Raw genomic sequence first — 10,199 nt, 5'->3', positions numbered from 1 at the left:
TCTTGATACACTACAGATTACCGCGTAATTAATAGTACAAACTTGGTTACCGCGCTATTTCTTAGTAAATTACTGAAATGATCTGTCTCACAATTTCATATGTCATTTTTTGGTCATCATTTGACCTTGTGTTTCGCCGTGATAAATTTCATAACGCAAAGTTCACGAGTGTAAGATTCCATTTATCACATAACTTTATTATGACAGAAAATATAAGCAAAAACTTTAAAATTCGTCTCTATATAAAAACAGTAGAAATCCGGCGAGGATGTGAAATTTCCGTCTATTGAAACAACCATGCGACGTCATACAGATGTTATTTACATACTTAGTATGGATCAAGTGCATCTAGAAGTTTTTATATATACTCCTGCAAAACACGAGTTGATACCTATATGAATTGTATTTACATTTTCATTGCATGTCTCAATATGTAACCCTTACCAAACGCAGTTTGCATTAATCAGTCTATGAGCTGTCATAAGCTTATTATGACGTCATTATCATTGTGACGTCATCCTTGCCGTGCCAGCGATCACGGAAGATGGGCCTGTTCAAATGGCTGTAAGTGCATCTTAAGAGAAAGTAAGTTATTTGCGTGTATATTTCATGGAATTTTTGCTATGAATGCCAACTGAAAGATGCGTTCGTTCCATGCTTAACTAAGAAGCGATATATAGTCATGCCAAACATCACTAGTTTAATACCTTAACGTCATCTGCTGGATCTAATAGATCTTTAAAACACAATGACGTATTACAAAACTACATGTATAAGAATCCAAGAAATATGATATTAACTATATATGAAAAGAATATATCTAAATAATGTATAGTCTATTACATATAATTAATTTTTATTTGTTGCATACTAAATCCTACTTTCTGATTGGCAGATTCTTTTCTTCTTACTCAAAAAAAAAAAAAAAGAAAATCAAAATCCGAGAATGGCGCGAAAACCCGACGTTATAATGACGTCACATATAGAGCAGTCGACGTTGCGTATTGATTTAGAAAAAAAAATTGGCAAATTAATGGAATCGTATCTTACGTTTTTAAGCATTGTTATAAGATAACAATTGTTTGCAAACTTTGTGTTGAGATTCCGCAAACACGGATTCACACAGTTTGCAAACAAAATTTCTTTCATACCCCGATGAAGTTAAAAATAGCTATATCGAAGCTAACTAAACATCAAAAAGTCCCTCAACGAGAAGTGAAATACGTCTTACTCACATAAAATAAGTAATGGACATGTTAACAATGGTAACCGCAATTCTTACATTGAGTTCTAGGCCTGATAGTTTTCAAGATAATTGCATTTGTGTCCTTGATTCAGTATCAATGAAGAAAAGGACTTCTAACGATGTAATATGTCTTTAAAAACCGCGCTATTAATTTCGAAAAACCAGTCGTTTAATATCGCCTTAACTTCAGGGGTTCTAAAACAATAAATAAATGGATTAATTGCTGAATTCATGCATGACAATGATGTTATTAAAAATCGTATGGATCTGTTTGTCGGTTTCGCTAAACGTAAACCTTGCAGTAAAAATCCAAAGTTCATTGGCGTTACAAAGACAATAAGGATCATATTAATTATAATGATGGTCAAAGTACTTTTAGCTTCTGTTGTCATTCTGGCGTTTTGGTTCTCCTGTGTGTCCGGATCATGACTCGTGTTTTGGGTCTGCATTTCTTCTCTGTTTGCTGGTATGATTTGTCGATGTTTTCGGCGATGTCGCCATAGTGTTACTATCATTGCCACGCTACATGTGGCAATCAAAGACTGAATCAAAAGGGCTGCTCCTCCTATCCCACCACTGAAGTGATACAAATTCTGACAAAAAAGAGTGTCAAGCTTGCACTCAATCACCTCTGCATTTGGTTTTCTGTTGATAAAGAATATGAAGCAGGCCCAGGAAGAAGTTACAAGGATTATGACACAGAAAATTGAGAAATATCTCCTTTCATACATCGACGTATATTTCCAGGAAGGTCTTGAGAGCAGGAAAACGCGGTCAATGCAGATGACGCATATTTGTCCCATTGAATTGTAATAAATAATCATGAAAAAGAACATTCTCAGAAAGCATGTCCAATAACTTATCTTACTGTTAGGACTTTGGAATGTTTTCAGCATCGGAAACAATGATACCCCAGCAAAAATGTCTGTTATTCCAAGAATTAATAGGTGAGTGTTCCGGGTGGTGGGGGTTTTAATCTTTGTTAAAATGACGGCGATTGCAGCAGGGATATTAACAACTATTGTAACAACACCCACAAGCGTCACGACGACACTGATCCAGGTAGGCGCTGTGTCCGTGACATATTCGTATTCGTTGTAGGCGCTTGAATTCGGCGGGATATTACACACTGACGTCATCTGTGGAAAAGATGAAAAAAGCTTTGAGAATGCGAAATCAAAGTACTGAAGTATCGCAGACCCATACGCACTCTTCATTCCATAAGAAGTGACAAAACCAACTGCAGAGTATATGCATTCCTTGAATTATTTTTAACGATGATCAAGCAACTCGCATGAAATCACTATCGAGTTGATTGGTTTCAGATCATTATAACGCCCCCAGCAAGTCATGTCAGCTATAAATAATAGCCAATGGGTATTCGTCGTTTCCGTTGTAAATACTGGAAATGAGTTTTGTGCTTTTACATATATATTTTTACAAAAAAAAAAAAAAAAACAACATAATGAAAATACGCAAAACTCAGCTTATATTCTTCTGACCTTGCAAATATCACCAATCGCATTTCAAATGAATTCGCCACCAAAACCAGATTTTTACAAAATCACTACAACTCGATATTTAATTCCCATAATTAAACTCCATTAATATACATAAAACTGCGTTTAAAAGACGAATTAATTTAAATAGAAAGCGAAAATTATTACAATAAAACAGTTCAAATTAATCCATCAATTCATGATTATGTTTATTTTACTTGATTTACATTTTCAAATCGTTTCAAATAAAAATCGGCACTTGATGTTCTTTTACGCAATCTGTACATGTTATATTACAGAGTTATCTCCCTTGCAGTCATGTATTCATTGTGGCTTCATTATTTTGTGAGCGAAACTCGCGTCATATTTCTCTGAAAAATATGACATGACACTCACAAACATACGTGGTCACAATCCAGATACACATCAATGACAATGTTTAAGAAACAAACAAATGGGTGAATGTAAAGGGAAATCATAGAGAAATGTACAATACTAGTTGGGATATTTCAAATTTTTTTTTTTGGTAGAAATATTTGCAGTCAGTTGATCGAACAATATCCGTGGGTCTATATCAACCACGAAAATAGGAACACAACATATAACTTACTGTAAACCAACTTTCTTTCGTGGCTATTAAATTTCACGATTTTCATATCAAAATAAGTTCGCGAAGATAAATATTCGCGGATTTAACATTTGAATGAAAATATATATCAATATAGCTGATGTAGATTTTAATTCGCGGAGATAAACTTTCGCTATTTTTCTTGGATTGCGAAATTAGCGAAAGTAAATCGCACGCGAATAAAAGTTGATTAACAGTATACAGTTGTTGACTGGCGTCGAGGGCAACAATTGATTTATTGGATCCGCAGAAAAAATTGTCCGAGGCCAACAGTTTGTGTGAGGTTCCATCAAAGCATCTGTTACCCGAAAACCTAGTCGATAACTGTTTTTGTATACCCCATCGTGATTTCACTCCCATCCAACAGCGCATTTTTAACAGTAGATTTTAACAGTTCTTTGGACCGCTCGTTGACGGATCAGTTCACTTATTGGCATTTTAGTCAAAATAGTTTATAAAGAAACTATTTTATAGGAGTATAACAATGAATGTTATAAGTAAGCAAAATACAATAAGGAAAAGTAAATAGGAAATTTACCTGTATTAAACGAAATATGATCCCCTGGTAACATACACGTGTGGACAGATTGAGATACTAGGTCCAGCTAAAAATGGATGAAAAAATACTGATACAAATTACTCACTAGCGTCAATCATTTCACACATTTCTATCAATTATAGATTGTAATATAACAGTATGACAGTATCACAACGGAACAACAAGACATGTGAACGTTCACGTATAATGAGACAATTCATTTGTTTTCTATACAAAGACAGTGTACAAAGTTCAAATGGACAGGGTAATAAGTCATCGCTTGTAAACAAATATCCTCGATACTCCAGGGGTTGTTATCACTGACGTAATATCCAGTCCCTTATTTTCCCCTAACTGCCAACTGTTTTACTATGAGACAGTCCGGGAGTGGTAAAAACATTAGTGATAGTAACCCCTGGGGTATCGAGGGTGGTAAAGAGGTAAATGGAAGTTTTCTGAAACTATACTTTTTCATCATCGTTGATTTCCTACGTTAATCAGCCTACGGAGCGTAGTGGAGTTAAGATACTGGGTTCCCGAGGGTGCTCTTTCATAAGTGGATATTAAGGATATTTTATTATATTTCGGGACGCAATTTGTTATTTTCAATATTTTTATCTAAGATGAGAAGCTCAAACTATTCAAAAATGATAATAGTGTAAAGTAAGTGCATTTTGTAGAAAATACTTATTGGTCTGCTCATATCAGTGGTGGAGCACTGTTAATCAACTTAACGCGTTTTCATTTACAAATTATGTTTCCGGAGACCTAATTTCGCGTTTTCATTCATAACTTATTTTTCCGGAGACTTAATTTCGCGTTTTTCATTCACAACCACATTATTACGGCAATTTTATTTTAACGCTATACTGTACTTGTATCCTTTTTCGCCGCCATTTATATGCAATGCTTTTTTCTTTGTTTTCATATTAAATTTTGATTTTGATTGGCCAATACTCTTTGCATATTACTTAAAAAAACTATACAAGGATGGAGCGAAATTTCGATTGATTGGAAAACAATCCCTTGAAAAAATCACTAGAATCGTACATTTAAATATACTTTATTTTGTCAAATAGATTATATAATTAATTACAATGTATAAGCATTTTTTATTTCTTTTGTTTGTTTGTTTGATTAACGTCCTATTAACAGCCTGGGTCATGTAAGGACGGCCTCCCATGTATGCAGTGTGTAACGTGTGTGAAGTGCGGGGTGCGTGTTTTGGGAGACTGCGGTATGTTTGTGTTGTGTCTTCTTGTATAGTGGAACTGTTGCCCTTTCAATAGTGCTATACCACTGAAGACACCAAGCAACACACCCCACCCGGTCACATTATGTTGACAACGGGCGAACCAGTCGTCCCACTCCCGTTATGCTGAGCGCTAAGCAGGAGCAGAAACTACCACTTTTATAGACTATGGTATGTCTCGGCCAAGGGACAGAATCCAGAGCTTTCCTCACAGGGGCGTTTATTTCATCAGGTTATGAAAAAAAATGTTTACAAACTGTTGTGAGATTGCGCCATGCGGATTCACCCAGTTTTCAAACAAAATTTGTTTTCATACTCCGACGAAAACAAAATAGTGATATAATGCTTAAATATAATTAATACGCCAAAATAATATTACAGTTTTTGATTACAATGACAATAATGTTGCAATAAAGAAGGCATCTTATTACAAATAATGTCATGTTGGGGAGCTGTTTAATCAATGTGAAAATGTCATATGCTATCCCGATTGGTGTTCACATGTATGAAAGTACGCTGTGGAATATTTTTGTATACATATATATACGTGTGTATATGTAGTTAGCTTCCATTCGTATGACTGAGCTTCATCCATTAAATTGATATCAGACAGAAGCCGTCGATAATACAGTTGATGCTCAACAGCTTTAGGTGTTTTTGGTTTGTTTGCAAGTTATTGTTTTGTTTTAGGCAGAAGCCGTCGATAACACAGGTATTTAAAAAATCTTTTATCTTACAAACAAATCTGTATACTGTAATAAATTTGTCATGTTTGATATTTGTTAAAAGTTTAAGATTTAGATTGTTATGATCAATTAACTAACGTGACGCTACCCAAATTGGAACGCTACCCAAAATGGAACACTTTTTTGTCATACAGAATTTTTCGTCCACAATCAAAACTACCAATAACTGTCCAGAACAAAAATTAAAATACTGGATAGTAACTGTGACAATTATTAGATGTCATTTTCTTTCCAGTTTCTGTACTTAAAAACGAAAATAATGAAATTGTGAAAAATCCGGGAAACGACGTCATGCGACAACCCTAAAAACACCATTTATTTTAACATAAGAAAAACAAATGCACAATGGGGTATTTTTGGACAGATATGTGACCTAAATAAGTTAAAAAATGTTTCAAACATTTTTTATGATATCTATATATTTTCTTTATTAAACTATATTTAGGAGGCGTTTCATTTTGGGTACTCGAACCTGCTGAAACACGGGGCTAATTATAAACCGGGCATGCTTCAAGCTCTCTATTTCAAAAATAAGCACTGCTGGCAGGTAAACAAACCATGAAATTAAAACTGAAGGCTTATATTTGTGGAAAGTTAAAAGAAAAATCTTGCAGCAAAAATCGAAAGTTCATTGGATCATATCAATTATAATGGCGTACGAAATGACAGGACACGCACTGCGTACATGCGTACAGCACACGCATACTTTGAGATATATTTCATTAAGTCAGATAGACAAACAAAACAAACACACGAACAAACCATTGGACAGACAGACGGACTGAATGATGGATGAAGGGATGGACAGGCAGACACGCACGACATACGATTACAATTTGCACACAAGGACGAACTAACAGTGATGACAATTAATTGGTGCTGTTCAATTAAAGATTTTAGCCTATTTTATCCCTATGACCTTGAATGAACCTTGCATCAGAGACGAAGAGAAATCATCCAGAGTTGTGATTCCTGGGGACGGGCAAGCCTCACCTTGCAGCACATGATCACCCATCAGCAGAGCCAATCTGATTAAAATACAGATCCTTATTATCACTACGTTTGATAAGAGGATCTGAGAAAATCCCATTAGGGGTCATGTCAAGGTGACCTTTGGAAAATGGCCAATCAAATTGCTACTGGCAAAATTTTGACAGTGAATTTCAGGGACGAGATAGTTTGGAAGAACTGTCAGAATCAATCTGATTAAAATACAGATCCTTATTATCACTACGTTTGAACAGAATGATTATAAGGATCTGTATTTTAATCAGAATCAATCTGATTAAAATACAGATCCTTATTATCACTACGTTTGAACAGAATGATTATAAGGATCTGTATTTTAATCAGATTGTGTCAGAATTATTTTGGTTTACGTAGTCATCTCGCCCAAAGAGCACAATAAAGCTAACTGTATATGTATACTGGGACGAAATATCGTTTTCAATGGATGTGACAAGGTGTAGAAAATGTATCTTATATGAAGACCACGTGGTATAAAGGACATCTGGACGTGACCTCCTATGGGATATTGTCAGATCCTTATATAACGGAGTGGTTATATTGCAGCAGAGCAGGTGTTGGGGGAGATTGTTAAGTTTGATGTAAATGAATTACCATTGCGAGACGCAGTACACTTTGTCGCAGGTCAATTACATAGCAAGTCAAATCATTGGGAGAAAAACTCAAAAATGAAGACTGTAATGCTAAAAAGGTGTTGTCATGGTTAAATAATGGTGTTGATGTGCACGATTTCCTACAGCATTTTAAAGGCATGTTTAAAGGGAAAAGTTCTGATACGGATGGCCCACCACAGGTTTTTATGCCGAATGCTCCTATCTGTACAAAATTTTAGTCTTTTATTGGTCAAGAGCGTATTAGGAATGGGTCTGTCCGTCTATGGGAAAAGTTGGTGCGGTGTAACCTTCCGAAAATGATTATGCCTATGACCAGGGAACAATTCAAACCCAGACTCTGTTATGATGAACGGTACCTTAATTTAAAGGTACAAGACCTTCCAGTCAAGTTAGAAACTTTGAGGATGTTCCACGGTTGGTTCACCGGGGGACAAAATGGTATGTTGTGACGAAAACTCGGGATATGACCAAGTGCGGTTGACAGAAGAATCCCAGACCTATTTCGGGTTTGTTTTCCAGGGTTGGGTGTTTTCCTACACTACTCTTCCCTTTGGGTGGAAAGTGTCGCCATATATCTACCATTGAGATGCAGGTCACGTCATACATGAGGGGGTTGGGGATACAGAATTTCCAGTATTGATGATCGTCTTGTGGTCTGCGACATGGCTGGCACCCGTAATCAACAGGGATAAGGGCCGGACTGAGATTACTGAACAGTTGGGAAAGATGGATGGATCATAGGCTACAGGCAAAAGCATAGATGGACAGATGGTTGGTGATCCTCAGGTTGTGGACCCCCAAATAACGGTCCACTGTGTACTTGAAATTCTTACCAGACTTGACTACACTCTATCTCTTAAGAAGTGCCAACTCAATCCAACCTTTTGTGTGAAGTTCTTGGGTCTGGGTTGTCTAGGAAATTGGCTTTTATCCTTCCGTCCCAGAAAAAAAGAATCGTTTGAAGCCCTCAGGGAGTCTATTTTTTCGAGCAAGGTGGTAGATGTGAAGACCCTTTGGAGGTTCGCAGGGAAATGTGTGTCGATGCATCTTACAGTACCATTGGCAAGGCTATATACTCGGGAGGTGAACAGGTGCATATCTTTGGCCTGTAAAAAAGTCGGTCTGTCCAGGTTACGGGTAGCCTAAAAGAGGCTCTCTACTGGCGGTTTCTTGACTCCTGGGAGGGTTTTGTTCCCTGGCTCCCGGAACATCACCTTCAGGTGGTACTTGCCACTATTGCCTTGCTTTATAGGTATGGAGTGGCAGTCCTTTCGGGGGAGGTAGAGATGTCTGGAACCACCTTTGGGGATTTCTGGTCAGATGATGATACAAGGCCCATTCATTTGAAAGAGGCGGACGCCCTCTTAAAAGCCGTGGTATCTCTTGGGGAGAAGGTGTACAATCACCGGATGGATATTTTGACAGACAACATGGCAGTGTTGTATGCCTGGGAGAACCAGGGGGGGGGGGGGGGAAGATCAAGACCTAAATAACATAATGAAGTCTATATTTGAATTCATTGTCTCGCACAATATTGACCTTCACTTAAAGTACATCCCTTCAAAAGACAACCCAGCAGATGCACCTTGCCGGGTGGTGGGCTCTTCAGAGACAATGCTAAGTTATGAGACCACCTGGCGGGTGGTGGAGGAACATTTTGGCCTCCATTCGATAGATTTGATGTCCTCAAACTCAAACGTCATGAAGGATAGGACTGGTAAATCACTTCCTCATTTCACCCCTGACAGAGCACAAACCATTGACCCTATAACGAATGTCGATGTTTATTCCGTCATTCAGTCTAATCTTTTTTTAGTTTTAAAGTTCTTACAGGAGCAAACGGTGTACAGTTGTACAATCATTTTGCCTGAATTTTACCCAGTCCCAGTGTGGAAGCCTTCCCTTGTTAAAGTATGTAGGATGTCAACTGTGTTGGGATGTCCTGGGGAAAAGGATATTCTACACTATCCCTCAAAAAAGGGCTTTGTGGTTGACGAATCTGGACTTCGGTGGCCCCTGGTAGCTTTCCGCCTGTCTTTCTAATGTTGTAGGTGATTGAGGTTGACATGGAGGCTATTGACCAGCGTTTAAATTATTTGGAGGGGACCCTCAGAAATACTACATATTATAAGAAGAGGATCAGCCTAAAAAATAACTTAAGCACATTTTTGAAGTCTCTTCCTGGAAAACCAGGAATTCATGACGTGGGGCCTGTTGATGTGTGTAGATTTTAAGTATGGTACGGCTCTAAGGGGAAAACACAAATACACCTAAAATCTTGCCAAAATGTAGGAAAACATGGGATGTTTGCGTGCGGTTGTTCAAAAGGCGACGCTGCGACGACACTGTCGGTTTTAGTGTGTACCCTGTCAAATATTTTTGAGGAAGCGGGGAGGGGGAAATTCTGGGATGAAAATAGTAAGACTGGAAATCCTACGCTGTCTAGGTGTGTGAGAGATTATGTAAAGAGTGTGAAAGTGGAACAAGGGAAGGCGAGAATACTCCTAAACAGTCAAAACCCCTGTTTATAAGGAAAATTAGGGCATCTTACATCCAAGCGAGGCTTGAGAGGGATCGCACATTATCGTTACGAGAGATATATACATTAGTAAGGGATCAGGCGCTGATAAAATTACAGTTATTTGCTGGG

The 10,199-nt window shown here is 37.5% G+C and overlaps 1 protein-coding gene across 1 annotated transcript; it reads right to left on the bottom strand.

The window, feature by feature from the left end:
* Positions 1-1,359: 1,359 nt before the first annotated feature.
* Positions 1,360-4,101, bottom strand: LOC138311560 (beta-2 adrenergic receptor-like). Its single transcript, XM_069252867.1, has 2 exons — positions 3,912-4,101; positions 1,360-2,385 (listed from the first exon to the last, which is right to left on the bottom strand). Exon 2 carries the CDS (start codon positions 2,383-2,385, stop codon positions 1,360-1,362), a length of 1,026 nt encoding a protein of 341 aa, XP_069108968.1. The 5' UTR covers positions 3,912-4,101.
* Between the last annotated feature and the right edge of the window lie 6,098 nt (positions 4,102-10,199).

The sequence above is a fragment of the Argopecten irradians genome, unplaced genomic scaffold (genome assembly GCF_041381155.1).
Source record: "Argopecten irradians isolate NY unplaced genomic scaffold, Ai_NY scaffold_0048, whole genome shotgun sequence".
NCBI lineage: Eukaryota > Metazoa > Mollusca > Bivalvia > Pectinida > Pectinidae > Argopecten > Argopecten irradians.
The sequence above is the reverse complement of the archived record's forward strand: the minus strand, read 5'-3'. Positions and strand labels throughout refer to the sequence as shown.

What these genes read in the sequence shown, in the direction of transcription:
- LOC138311560 (XM_069252867.1), bottom strand. Translation starts at nt 2,385, where the DNA reads ATGACGTCAGTGTGTAATATCCCGCCGAATTCAAGCGCCTACAACGAA.